The sequence below is a fragment of the Centruroides sculpturatus genome, unplaced genomic scaffold, assembly GCF_000671375.1.
Source record: "Centruroides sculpturatus isolate CEXI.00-Female unplaced genomic scaffold, Cexi_2.0 scaffold2166, whole genome shotgun sequence".
In the NCBI taxonomy this organism is placed as follows: domain Eukaryota; kingdom Metazoa; phylum Arthropoda; class Arachnida; order Scorpiones; family Buthidae; genus Centruroides; species Centruroides sculpturatus.
This window is the reverse complement of record NW_019386430.1, coordinates 1-14,123: the sequence shown is the minus strand read 5'-3', so window position 1 is coordinate 14,123 and position 14,123 is coordinate 1. Positions and strand designations below refer to the sequence as shown.

General features: G+C 33.2%; 2 protein-coding genes across 3 annotated transcripts in view; both read right to left on the bottom strand.

Annotated features, from left to right (window-relative positions):
- The window catches only part of LOC111614937 (multidrug resistance-associated protein 4-like), a 28,838-nt gene extending 27,385 nt beyond the window's left edge, over nt 1-1,453 (bottom strand). The window contains exon 1 of the mRNA XM_023356310.1: nt 1,358-1,453. Within this exon, the coding sequence (XP_023212078.1) occupies nt 1,358-1,422 (65 nt within the window). The 5' untranslated portion in view covers nt 1,423-1,453. The remainder of the gene's footprint in view (nt 1-1,357) is intronic.
- Nucleotides 1,454-3,772: 2,319 nt separating this feature from the next.
- Nucleotides 3,773-12,823, bottom strand: LOC111614938. 2 transcript variants are annotated; one of them, XM_023356312.1, is made up of 4 exons: nt 12,374-12,823; nt 4,179-4,247; nt 3,985-4,074; nt 3,773-3,912 (listed from the first exon to the last, which is right to left on the bottom strand). In XM_023356312.1, the coding sequence occupies exons 1-4, from the start codon at nt 12,390-12,392 to the stop codon at nt 3,842-3,844; spliced, it is 249 nt and encodes an 82-aa protein (XP_023212080.1). In that variant the 5' UTR covers nt 12,393-12,823; the 3' UTR covers nt 3,773-3,841. The 2 variants fall into 2 exon arrangements, with proteins under 2 accessions (XP_023212080.1, XP_023212079.1); XM_023356311.1 differs by lacking the exon at nt 12,374-12,823 and adding an exon at nt 4,341-4,882.
- Between the last annotated feature and the right edge of the window lie 1,300 nt (nt 12,824-14,123).

The following is a 14,123-nucleotide window of genomic DNA, read 5'->3' as shown; positions in this document are numbered from 1 at the left end:
CACTGAGCAAGACTACGCTATGAGGGTGCGGGAGATATGAGGCTAAAAGTAGTTGAAAGTGGCTTTCTATTTCGAATGTTTTGTTCGAATTAAATTCGAACATAAAATTCGAATTTGGTTCGATTATAGAACGATTGTAAACGTTCCAGAAACGTTGAAAATAGTTTGCTTGACTAAACGTAAAAATTCTCTAATTAGTCTGGAAACAGGGGACCTAATCCTTGCATTCTGTGAAAACGGGTAAGATTAGCTATAATGTAATTATCTTAATCTTCACTATCGTTACTTTTTGCCCAGCGAAGCGGGTCCTTGCAGCTAGTTTATTATAAAACGACAACGAGCGTAATTTTAACGATAAAGATACGTTTTAAAATACAATACGTAAATGCTATCAACGAGAATATCTGACCCACATTATACATTATTTATTGTTCTCAAATGTTTTATTTCTATATTCATTATTATTTACCCAATGTAGCCATTCTTCAAGCTTTATAATTTCTTCTATTTCTTTTTGTTGATTTTCAAATTTACTTGTTCTATTGTTTACTTTATCAATATACATTTTCAAAATATTAAATTTCATAGTTGTTGGCACATATGATTTGTAGTTAAGAAGGATCTTAGGTATTTGCATCGGTTTGAAAAATTTTTTGTATTCTAATTTATTCTCATTTCTTTCAATGGTTAAATCTAAATAATTAATATTGTTGTTTCTTTCTTTTTCGGTATCAAACTGTGTATTTTTTCTATTAGGTTTGCTCGTTGTAAAATAATTTCTTCGCTTATTTTTCTACTGTCAAATATAATGATACAGTCGTCTACATACCTATTGTAGAATTCCTTCTATGTTTATAATTTTTCATCTATATGCATCGCGAATGTTTCTGCCAATCTTGGCCCTATGCGTGTTCCCATTGGAATTCCACCAATTTGGGTGTTAAACGTTTCATCGTACAGAAAATAATTATTTCTTATTACTAACGAACATAATTTAGTTTCTGATCTGGAGCCTGTAATCTCTTTAATGAATTTTCAATATGATTTCTATGTATACTCGGGTACATATTTTGGACATTATTTTTTAATTTATCTAAAATTTTTTTGTTAAGTTTTTGATTTGTTATTATATTTTGCATACCTTGTCTTATGTTGTTTCTTTCCTTTTGAGGAAAGGAACATCATAAGACAATGATTCTTCATATATTTAATAATACAAGTGTGTAAATATCTTTTTTCTATGTATAAACGATAAAATATTTTACTACTTACTTGAAATAAATTCATTAGTTACACCCCTGAGCGAATAATTTATATTACAAAATTTCAATTATTAATCAAAGAAAATATTACATACCAGAAAAATATACGAGAAAAAACACCAACTGTATCGAATGGGTTACTTTCCTCTTTCCTCTCCATTTTCTATTAATTGGTCTCGTCTACACATTTCTATACACTGCATACGTATTAATACTCATGTAGATTTGATGAGTAATACTATCAGATAACATTAACTATAATATTTATTATAAAGTGTAAAGGTTTAACTTGTTATTTGTGTTTAGAAAACCTTGAAGTTTAGTCTAGATATAATATGAAATCAGACTGAAAATTTCGTACTGCTCTATCAAATGTGATATATCGTTTTAAAAAAAATGTCTTCAAATTTTTATTGTAAACTGGCAAAGAAAAGCCGAATTTTGAAGTTCGAGATAGGTTTTTATAAAAAGAAATTTGTAAATGATAATAAGCAAAAATGATCCTGCTTAAATTTGACCCTATTCCTGGTACAACATTGTGTGGTCCTCCTAAAAACAACAGGTTGAGATTAAACATTTATATTATAAATTTATTAAAACTCTCCTGACAAATGGATCCATAAGTAATTCTATCTTTGTAATCTATGAGTTTTGGGTAAATAGTGCCAGAGTATTTGCCAAGGTATGTTTTCGTTGAGAAACAATGAGACCCGGTCATTGTATTCCTTTTTCCAGTGTATAGAGGGGCTGAAGGAAGCCGTTATTCAAGTTCAGGGCATGGAATATCAATCGGTATTCTAATTGCGTAGTCTTATTAACAGTTACTTTCAAATGATTTACATTTAATTTATAATTGTAGATAGTATGTGAGGTGAAAAGAAACTCTCATAGCTTCATATATGTACAGAAATACGAATCTGGACTTTAAATCAATATATTTACATTAGTTTAATTAAGGATTGTGGCGAAATTGTTAAAAGTGTATGAAACTGTAATCCATGAAGCATGTACGTAACTAAAACATAGGAATGAGTTGCATCTTGTAATTACGCCACGTTTTATCAGTGTGTATCTTGACCTTTGACCTCGAATAAAAATTTCCTTCAGCTCTGTCTCTATACTGGAAAATGTATTGTTTCTTATTGTGTTCGATCTCAGCTTACGTACAAAAACATTTAATATTCGACAACTGGATCATTCATCCGAAGAGTCCTAATCTTAATTGCCCATTTTCCTTGTTATTTATTTATTAATAAGGTTTTAGTATTTTTTCACATAATCGACTGAACGTAACAGTTTTATGCTATTATAAAAATAATAGAAGTACGTGACAAACAAAAGAAACGAGTTTACGGTCACAAAATAATAATCAGATGAATCTCAGAATTCTAAAAGTAACAAACTCAATTCAGTGCCACCATTCACAAGCTGCTGAAATTCGCACAAAATCGAGTGTGGAGCTAAATCAAAGAACACGAGACAAATACATATACGGAAGTCACGCGATGTTAGAACAGTGGGGTTGCGTATTTGCAACGTTAAGTAAAAAAAGGGTGGAAAATCGTATGTGGAGTTTCATTTCACAAGAAATCAGTTCATTTGGAAAACCAAGTCTTACTCATTTTGACTGCAACGGCAGTAGCAATCCTAATTCTGACACGCGAGTCATAATACTTTCAACACGTTTATGTCAATTGGGAGAATCGCTTGTTATGATCTGTTAAGATGTTCATTGAAAACATTTACTGAACACGTTCAGTAAATGTTTTCGTGTGTGTACTCAAGTAATTCGAGACTAGATACCCGTGCTGAGGTGTTTTCTAGTCGGTGTTCGATTTCAACTTTGACTATCAGTACGTGGGATGTTAGTGATCGTTTTTTCCTCGATAAAACTTTAACACTTACAAATGAGATGTAGGATGTTTTGGAGAAAGAACCACCATGTTTTTTTAGACAAATATTTAACAGTGTATAAACACGTGCTCGGGACACGATACCGTAATGTATTGTGGTAGTCACCATAATGGTTTCTTTGTTCTCAGTTACTTGGATTTTTTCTTATCTATATTTGTTTTTAAGTACTGAAGTTTGGTTTAGGGCACCGAACAGTAAACATTCTTCGGAGAAAAATGTAATATTTTCGGTTTTCTCCATGAAAAAGCCAAGAGATATAAATTACTTTTAATACTGCAGAAAAGATGAGTGGAAACATTTGATAATTCCAGGTGATTGAGGTAAGCGTATAATATAACGTATAAAATATAAGCTTACGGAGTGTTTTTAATAACTTTTGTAATGTAACGTAACTAAATCTTATAGATATATTTTAAAAAGTCACAATTTGAATAGCATTATAGATGTGTCAATTATAAAGTCACGACACGTGAATAAAGAAAGAGACGTTTATGGATAAATATTTAAAAAACGCCTTTAATTGAAATACAAAGACTAAAGAAATATTTTAATATGAAACTAAATGTTATAGAATTACGGCATAAAAGTCGGTGCTTGTGAAGTAATAACAGGATTTTATGCTAAGTCCCTTTCTTTCCTATCATATCCGAACGTGTTTATATGCTTTATCGCAGGCATTCATCTGATTTTTGACATTCAGTAGACTTGTAAAACTGGAATACATCGCCTGAATTGTCTGAAAAAGTGGCAAAGATAAATAAATGAATTATTACGAGGAGAACGTTTTAAAATTTTTCAAGATTCCAACCTTGGGAATGCTTTTCTTGGTAATCGTGAATATTCCAGCTACGGTTATTCCTATGGGAGCTTTTCCTAATCTCTTTCTGTAGGAAATTATCTGCAACAAAAATTATTATAAAAGTGGAAATTTTGTTCTGTAAAATGGATTAAGAGACCAACACCATTATCCAGCCACTTATTAGTCAATTAGAAAAAGCATACCTTTAGCTTGTCTTCGAGTCCTTCTTCGTAGAAGAAAAGAAGCTCCAAGATGGGACGTATCCGGTGCATCTGTAAGAAAATAACACGTGTTCATCTGCTAAAATAACATTATCTAAAAAATAGAAAACTTATGCGATTTTCCGAAATACGACAGAATCTTACAGTTTTCGGTAGTTTTGTAGTAGCCAATGTAAGAATAAAAAAAACCAACATACTGAAGACTGAATCTACGAGAGCTGTACATTTAATTATGGTGCTTCCATTTCCGATCACTCCATTGTAAACGGAAAGAGACGTCAATGCCAATTGGAACAAATAATAAATGGCAGAGAAGAAGCTGACAATATCGTCGAAATCGGAAAGAATGTCACAGAATTGAACGTGTCTCGCTATGACGTATCGGTAATTTATTTTCTTCTTATCGCAAATCTGTTCTTCTAACACTGTGCAGAACAGCGATACTTCGTGCTCCAGCGTGATTCCGATATCGAATATAATGAGAATTATATAACTTATTACGTGAATGCCGTAAAAGAGTTCACAATTAGTTAAAACGTAATGGAATATAATAATATAGAGGTTGTTTTTGTTCACGACAAACGAGAAAGCAATGGAAATGACAACAATTATGAACGTGATAAAAAGTAACGATAAGCCGCGTATCCAGTTAGCCATTTTGTATTGTATGAGCGCCGGTTTCAGTCTTGTCTGTTCGAAATGGTCGCAGTACTTACTAAGAACTCGTTGTAAGAGTTGACGGTCGAGTACCGTTCGACAGAGAGACGAAATACGACAGAGAGACGAACAACGTGAAAGAGAATATGACCAGAAAATGTAAGACGAAATCGTCTTTAAAAATATCAGAAATATTTCCCGTATACTTCGTTCTTGCCTCTTCCGTGAGAAAGATGAAGAGTAGAATATTAATATTGCTTGCTATCAGTACACACTGCACGAAATATCCGTAAATGTTAAGTGCAAACGTCGCTTTCTTGCCATTTACACACGTCTGCAAGCCGAAAATTTTGATTATTTGCAAATTTGTCTCTATTCTACACGTAAGACAATAGCAGTTGGTAGCGTGCTCAGAAGGATACATTTTAATTTTTCCTTTTAAATTAAATGTAATTAAAATTAATTATTCACTCGAATGACACTGAAAATTACATTTATTAGGAAAGGATGGTGCTAATTGGTAACAGAAAACTTCTCTTTATGGTAATGCAGTAAGGCATTTAATCATTAGACTACGGAAAAACCTATTGATCGCATATAATCAATGGATAAGAATGCATTGGTTTTATACGACATTTAATCATGGAACGAGCTTATTAATTTTGCTGAGAATTTATATGCTATTAGAGTCCATTAAGATGGATCGAACGTGTAATGCTCGAGTGCATACTTCAAATTTTTACAATATTGATTGGATAAGCCACTAATTAATATAAGCTTAAACGTGACATCATTTTGAAATTAAAAGCGTTTTATCTAATCTATAATTCTTTAATTTTAAATTTAAATTTTAGAAGTAAACAAAGAATTTGACGGCCGGGTGAATGGGATATACAGTAATATCACTTAAGAGTACGTGACAAATAAAAGAAAGAATTTTAATTCCCTGGATACGTGCAAAAGTTGTTTGGTTTAACTATAAACACACATGGAAGAAAATCGAAATTTTCTAAATTTCTATTTTTTAAAAATTACTGGAAAATTTTCTGGAATAAGTGCAAAGTGTGCTGCTGACATTTTCTTAGAAATAACACAGATTCATTCAAGAGTTTCCGAGTATTCTTTACAGCACCTGTCTCGAAAAAAATCCTGATTTTGCATTACCTAAGAAATCATTTGAAAACAGTTGAGTTTATTATATATATTCAGTTATAAAAGAGGAGAATATTTCGAGGGACAAAGCGAGAAAAAAATATACTGTATTTCAAAAAGAAAATTTCCAAGCTGAAGAAATCATTGCCAAAGGATAAACCAGCAACGAAGTTAATCTCAAGTCATAAGAATCCTTTTTAAAAATTATACAATCGGTATTAAGACGACGGTACGGTAAAAATTACTATTTGCTTTCGTATCTTCGTTTCAAGAATTGAAATTATTGATATGGGGCCTTCCATAAATTACGTAAGGTATTTTGGGGTGGATGAGGGTCAAGGATTTCTTAGATTTCATAAATCTTATAAACTTCTGAGAAATAAGCAATTTTAAAAAACACTAAAAAAGTAGGATTTAGGACCATTCATCTTAAATCGTACTTTGAGATCCTATCGTTGGTTTGCAGTCTTAAGAATAAAAGTCTTTATCAATAATGTATTAGTACGTGTGTATATTAACTCTTAACAAATTAGGCGGATGGTCTTCGCCATTTTTTGGCAGTCATCGCAATTGTAATCCGTTGTTTTTTATTGGTTCCTGCGCAAAGTTCATGTACCCATATCTCACATTGTGTGCATTCGACCATACTTTCTTTTACGTCTTCTTGGCATAATTTATAGTACCAACTGTTATTTTCATCATCTTGTTTCTTTTTTTTATTTTCCTTTAGTGATAATTTGGTAGTTTTACTTTTCTTTGCACCAAGATTCTTTGATACGTTTTTCTTCTTGCATTTCCAAGAATACCACGTATTGGAGATATTATTTCAAATGTCGCTAGAACTGCCTCTGTATTAGAAATGTTTACTTTCATACGTAAAGAACATTCCTTCGCTTTCTCTTCTAGACATTGATCTCGCTGTTTTTCTGAAGGGTGAGTTGTCGGTACCTCGGGGAAGTTGTGAGTACTCAACTTCTTCAGTCTATTCTTGCTCAGTAGTCTGATTGGATTGTGCCACACACGTTAAAGTATCTGTTTTGTTCTCGCTGCCTTTCAGTAGCCAGATTCTGGGAGACTTCCGCCGATTCACTTAGATCAGCATCTTCGTCAAGAACATTTTCCTCATCCCTGATCTTAAAGCGATTGCGAGGCCACAATCCGCAAGATTCGAATCCACGCATACCTGTGTCCATACAAACTGCTCGAGGATATGCTTTATTAATGAACCACTCCTATGGGTGTATAACACTAAGATTACATAAAGCAAAATACACGATACAAAGTAAACATAAAATTAGTATTCAGCTTTTTGGGAAAATAAAATGTAAAACTAGAAATTAGAAATTATAAACAGTCTTTTCTTCTACATTTTTGAACATAATTGTAAAAAGCATCATTCAGTGGTTTCTGAACAAGCTTATCGAGTGGTTTCATTCGGATATGTCGGGCCACGTCCCTCACCACCCGGCAGCCCCACTGTGGGCTTGGCCGAACCTATAATGGACTTGAAAAAAGAAGCCCTCTTAGTGCCCACAGGGCGGAAAGAGTTTTAAAAAAAAAGAAAAGAAAAAAGCTTATCGAGTGGACGTGGCCACACGAAATCGAGCGTAAAAATTTCTAATTTCAGAATAAGTCTATTTTCATCGTAAATTGGACAATGATAGATCGTATGGTCGACGGTGTGCAGGTTTTCTGTAGAGCAAAAGCAAGAAGCAGTTTCTGCCCTGATATACATTGCCAGGTAGCTTCTAAACTTACCACGCTCAGTAAGTAGTTGAGCATTAGCAAACGTTAAATCTCTAAGTGGTGATGAGAACCTACATTCAACACTAGGAACATAAAGTCTTGTCATTCTACGTGGTTGAGGGATGCGAGTGTACTCCAAATCAGTGTCCTTTGCAGCTGACTTAGCCTCAAAGTCTGCTCTTTCATTTCCTAGTAGGCCAGTATGGCCAGGAACAAATATAAAAGTTATTTTATTTACAAGATTTTTAATACGGTGCTGGATATATGCGATTTTATCGCTATTGCAATTGGGATTTAATAGAGCTTTTAGGACAGACTGAGAATCGCTGTAAATGTTGATAGACAGAGTTTCGTTTGGTAGCGAAGTGGCCCACTGTGTACAGCTTGGTAGTTGGCATCTTCTTCAGCCTGATAGATGGAGGTATATGGAAGATATCTGTACCTTCTAATATATTTTGGGCAAAATATGTCAGTTTGCAGGAAGATACAGATACTCGAGACGACAATAAGAAACTTTTGAACCTATCTGTGTAGATATTAATGTCTGCGTGATTATCCACGGAGGAAGAGGATGACACCAAAATAACCTTGTTTACAGGATGATGATCAGAGATAGTAGGGTAATTGCAATGTCGTAGAGTATGAACAGCCGTAGATAGGAGTAGAGATCGTTGTTGAGCCTTGACGTTTGTAGTTCTGATGTAGTAGTTTAGAACCTTTTCTACAATACATAGTGGCAAAAGAAGGCTCGTATCAGAGAGGTATTAGTAAAAACAGTTCTGCAGCACTTTGAAATTCTGATGTCAAACTGGCTTTGAAGAGAGAGTAATTTACTCGCTACTGAATTTTTACTAGTTACGTGACTACAGCCAGTGGCCGCGTAAAGTAGCGTTGATTGTATTGTCCCATTATATAGAGTTTTATAAGCTTTAATATTTAGTCTCCGGATGCGCCTAGCACATTTTAGCGGCGTGTAGTTTATTTTCTTGGCCTTAGCCAAGATGTAATCAATATGGCAACGGAATGTGGTTTCTCTCTATTCTCTCTTGTTTTATTTTGTATGACGTTTCTGTTTACACGTGCACTAGCTAGTCGATCTGGCAAAGTTTTTTGCGTCTTTTGCGAAAATTAAAATTAATACAAAAATAAATATTAAGGCATTAATAATATTTAATTAACTAATTATTAGTTATATATTTTGGACTTAAGGTTTTTAGGGTTTCATAAAAAAATTTTTTTGGTTAAAATCTTTCTATAAAATCATGCCAAAATATTACGTAAGATAGGGAAGGAGAGAGAGGATCAAAGAAAATATTACAGTTTCTTACAAAGGGGTGGGTGTGGTCTAGAATGGCCGAAATCGCCCTTACGTAATTTATGGACGGCCCCTAAATCCTGTGATGTTTCCATACTTGGATTATTTGAGAAGTTTTCTCATTCAATTTAACGCAACTTACAGGATGAACAATAACCTCTTATCTTCGAAATTCATATTAATTTTAGTCTGTGTTAATTTCATGTTATCACATGGTATTTTAATATAGAACGGTGACTCGTGACACGTATAGCATAGAAACTTTGCAAACTAATTTAGGCAATTCAGATACCAATTACTCTAAATACTTCTATTACTAACAGAGTTTTGGAAAAAAGAAATAGAAGTCTGATCTAACGAAACTTTCCAGAATTTAGCTTTTATTAAGGCAATATTTCATCTACAGGACATTTATTCCATTAGTATTTTCATTTACAGACAAGGAATTACTGGTTCTTAGAAATTCAATATTATTTTTTCTGGTATTTTATTAATATGAAGGTGAATTAAACTAGGTCGAGCAACACGATGTTTGATAAATGAGATTAATTTACAAACAGAATGAGATAATTAAAATTTGATTAATTTACGACAGAGCAGCTGTGTTATGAAAGCCTGGTTGAATTGAGAAATAATCGGGATTAAACTAAAATGCTCATATAATTGATAATTAATGGTTTACTTCTTTAATTGTGAAATTAATCTTAATGTGTGTCTGGTTTGTTTGTTATGGCGTATTTCGATCGGATATAAATAAAAATTGTCTGTTTAGAACAAAGTGTTTGAAGTAAAAGACAGTAAACACTTTACTTACCCATTAAGACGGAATTATATTTACAGACTATTAAGTACTTTATGTCGTCCTTGCTGTTAAGTCATATCGAATTACGCCTTGAATATAACGTAGTAATGCATGCTTTAGGTAACTGCTTTCTAGCTATAAGAATTCTGGGTTTATTAGTATTTATTTCCATCCAATAATAAAACATTCAAGATTTCAAATGTTTCGAATCCTGAAAACATTTACAAAATTTCATTTTTAGACGACTGTTTCGTACGAAAAGGTAAAATTAATACTGATTAATGAGAAATTTAAGTCAGAAAATGTATTGATAATAGTATTGGAGTTTCCGGATTGCTCCAATACTATTATCAATATCGTTGTAGGAAACGGTTAGGTCTGTAGAAAGAACGAAACCAAATACTGTAAAATTTTTCAACAGTAGTTAATTTATTTCGAGTAAAGAAATAATAAAATATTAATTGGCTGCAATTTGAAAAAACTGTAGACTTATAAATCCCCACCTGACGTCTGTCTGTCAGTCCTTCCTTAGACTCGAGAACGGAATATGATCGAGACGAGAAATGGAAGGCACGACTCTATTGTTAAAGAACAAGTATGATAATTAATTCTTTTTCCTGCTATGTCCTTACTTTGTTGAATTCTCTATTATATCATTCTCTACATTGGAATTTTTATATTAATAGGACTTATTATACTGGTGTTGTTTTCGTTTTAGCAAGTAGAAGAGGCACTGACTAGAAAACACCCCAGCACGGGTGTCTAGTCTCGAGTTACGTGAGTACAAACACGAATGTGTTGAGAATATCACTTGGTACTAACTCGGTAATCGAGAACATTTACTGAACGTGTTCAGTAAATGTTCTCGATGAACATCTTAACAGATCATACATAACAAGTGATACTCCCAATTGACAGAAACGTGTTGGAAGTATTATGACTCACGTGTCAGAATTAAGATTACTATTGCCACTAGTAAGAGAGATATCAATCTTAGGTACTACCTGTATTATGAAAAGGGGGAGATAGGGGTGAAAAAGGAAAGGGGATGAAGAAAGGGTTGGGATCAGTGGGCGTTCCATAACGTTGATTTATTAGAAAATGTGCAGTAGAAATAATAAACAATAACAAGAATTTTACAGAGGAATGCGTGTTGGAAGTAGTATGTTACAAATCGCAGATAGCACTAACATATGTACAGGTAATAACGTATATACAGTATGCAGAATAACAATAGTACAGTAATTACGTGAGGTGTGCTATGTGACAACGATAGATAGCACAAATGTATTTACAGGTGACAAACGTATATATAGTATGCAGATTAATTGTGCGTAAACAAGACACAGGTGGGTGCTACGTGCCAGATTGCACGTAGCCGGAACAGATTGCACCGTTACAAAACGTATTAATAATTGACATTCCTAGAGTTACACAAAAAGCACAGACATAATGATCTTTATTAACGTGTGATGTAACATCGTAGTTCAGTAGCATTGCATGGCTACAAGGATTCTGACTAAGTGTTTCTCGTTTCTCCATAAGCACTTTGATGATCTGGAAATAATTATTCAGGTAATTGTACATGTCTTTCTCATATATTAGAGCTTGTAGAGGACACGGCCAGTTATGATTGTTACGAAGTGCAGCCTCAATGATTCTTTCTCTGTTGCTATCGAAGAATGGACAGTCAAACAATAGATGAAGATAGTCTTGTTTGGTGTTTGTATTGCACCTTCGAGACAGATATGTGACTTCGTGAGTGAAGGCCCACACGCAGAGTCGTGTTGCCTAGGGGATATTCCCCGCTCTGCGTACAGTTAACAGTGGGGTCGTCAATGGTACCCCAGAGCCGTGCGGAGAGCTGCATGTATCATGCTATTTCTGCTTGCTGTAAAGCGTAATGTTTGAACTTCGGCCGCAACCTCCGTATCAAACCATTCTCATTAGTGTGCATTGTCATAATGTACTCTGTGTACCAAATTTCAACTTTCAACTTCTAACCGTTTCGGCCTGCACTTATTATTGTTACCGTTATTATCAACTTGTCTTCCCTCGCAAAATGAAATTTTAAAAACTCTCTTCTTAACGCGCATTGTCATGGCGTATTCTATTCATGTACTAAATTTCAACTTTTCACTCAACCGTTTGGGCTCTGCGATTATTATTATAATTATTACATTTGGAAACTTTAAGGCCAGGAGGCGCCGATTAATTATAAATGAACTTCTGATGCAAACCGGAGATCACCTTATTTCAATTGAAAAATTTTTAGCCGAAAGGAGTTAGTAAAACGACATGAACTCTATTGTTAAAGGAAAAGTATGATGTACTGTACAGGGACAAGCTACTACTAATTTGAGGTGGAGACCATATATTTTAAACTAGCAGATGAGCCCGGCATTGCTCGGGCAAAAACAAACATTAATATTAGATTCTTTCGTACTTTTAACCCTTCTATTATATAAATCAAATACTATAATATCATATAACTACGAATGTTACCTCTAAGAAACTGTTCCATTCAGAACCGAATTTCAAACGTTCATCTGACAACGAATCGAATTTCGCAACAAACGGATCAAATATTTAAACTCGGCATCCTGGAAAACCGCTTAAGTCATGTTTTGTGCCTGCCTGTAACCTTGTATTTTGGAATTTCCAATTCCAATGCCACCATACCGCTGGTCCGACAGAAAGAAGGGACTGTTGAGGAAGGATCAAAAGCAGTCGTTCACCTCCTCGCGGAAGAGAGATTGATCAACGACTACCAAATAATACTTCTCTACAATTGATATTTGAAAAGTGATTCGTGTTCACTTTCAATGGCTGTGCACGTGATCGAGTTGCTAACCTTGATGTCCAAAATACTTCATATGACTTGTTTAAATAATAATAAAAAATCTAAAACTTCCAGAATAATTACTTTAGTCATACCTATGCAAAAACACCTTATCTCACTGAAAATTATTTATTAATCATAAATAACGTTTTCAACCTGTAACCAACTCTTTTGTCTATTTTATTATTTCAAATTGTATATATATATTACTGTAATTTATCCTTCGTAACAAAATAGCTCAATATCCCAAAGAATTTTCTATTTTAAATGTGTTCTTAAATGTTCTGTTCAAAATGAACAGTTTTTTAATATTCCATGACTTTTAAAAACCTGAAAATAGCCTGTAGAATAGATTGAAGACATTCGTTACAGTTAATAAATAACTAGCAGGTGGGCCTGGCGTTGCTCGGGCAAAAGTAACGATAGCGAAGATTAAGATTATTACGTTATAGTCAACCTTACCCGTTTTCACAGAATGCAAAAAATGGATCCCCCGTTTCCAGACTAATTAGAGAATTTTCACATGGGTCTAAAAATATCTTCAATTTCCTGCAAAAACGAAAACCAACTGCACTTTCTCTTAAAACGTCGCTTTCTCTTAACAATTCCATTGTTACGTAACACCTGGTTGCCGCAATGAAATTTCAAAACGTACTGAAGCGCCTTCAAAAAATGTACTATTTTCCTTCAAAATGTACTAGTTCTATAAATACTTTGTTTATGTACCTATATATATATAGGCACGTAATTTATATATATGTATATAGTTTATTGTCAAATAATTTAATTTTAAATCTTATTTTTGGAATTTTTTGAAAGCTATTTAAAATTAAAAATATATCTACACATCTACTATTTATTATAAAATGAGCATTACAATGACAACATTTATTAATAATACTATTGAATTTCATCTTAATTTTATAACCAATCGTGCTTTAAAAAAATAATTATAAATTTGTTATATTATATTATTTTATTCTTTATTATACTTTAAATTATTTTGATGTTATTGCATCACTTTACGAAGTGGTATNCTTAATTATTTAACTACTTGGTTATTGCATCGCTTTACGAAGTGGTATATACGTAATTGCATCAGTTTTAGTACCTATTTAATTAATTTCAATCATAACAGCAAAAGATAAGGATGCTTGTTTCTTTTAAACCATTTGATGAAAACGTTACATAAAATTGGGGTTGCATAATCATCCGAAATTATTATTATTTTTTTGACTAGAAATTACAGGATTTATGCAATTTTAGTTTAATTAATGTCATAATAAACTGACTTCAACATACAAATGTTATGTGTCCATCGACATCAGCAACATAGATAGTTGCACGTGTAAACGGTCTTGACTCAAAAGTCAGTGGTCTTCTTTCATAAGTTCAGTTGTCTGCACATTCTCA

Bases quoted from the DNA above. Each gene is read 5' to 3' on its own strand.
- LOC111614938 (XM_023356311.1), bottom strand. From the start codon at position 4,853: ATGGCTAACTGGATACGCGGCTTATCGTTACTTTTTATCACGTTCATA. The intron at 4,075-4,178 runs GTATGCTTTTTC...TTTTTGTTGCAG, and splicing joins GACTCGAAGACAAGCTAAAG to ATAATTTCCTACAGAAAGAG. The intron at 3,913-3,984 runs GTTGGAATCTTG...CCACTTTTTCAG, and splicing joins CCAAGAAAAGCATTCCCAAG to ACAATTCAGGCGATGTATTC.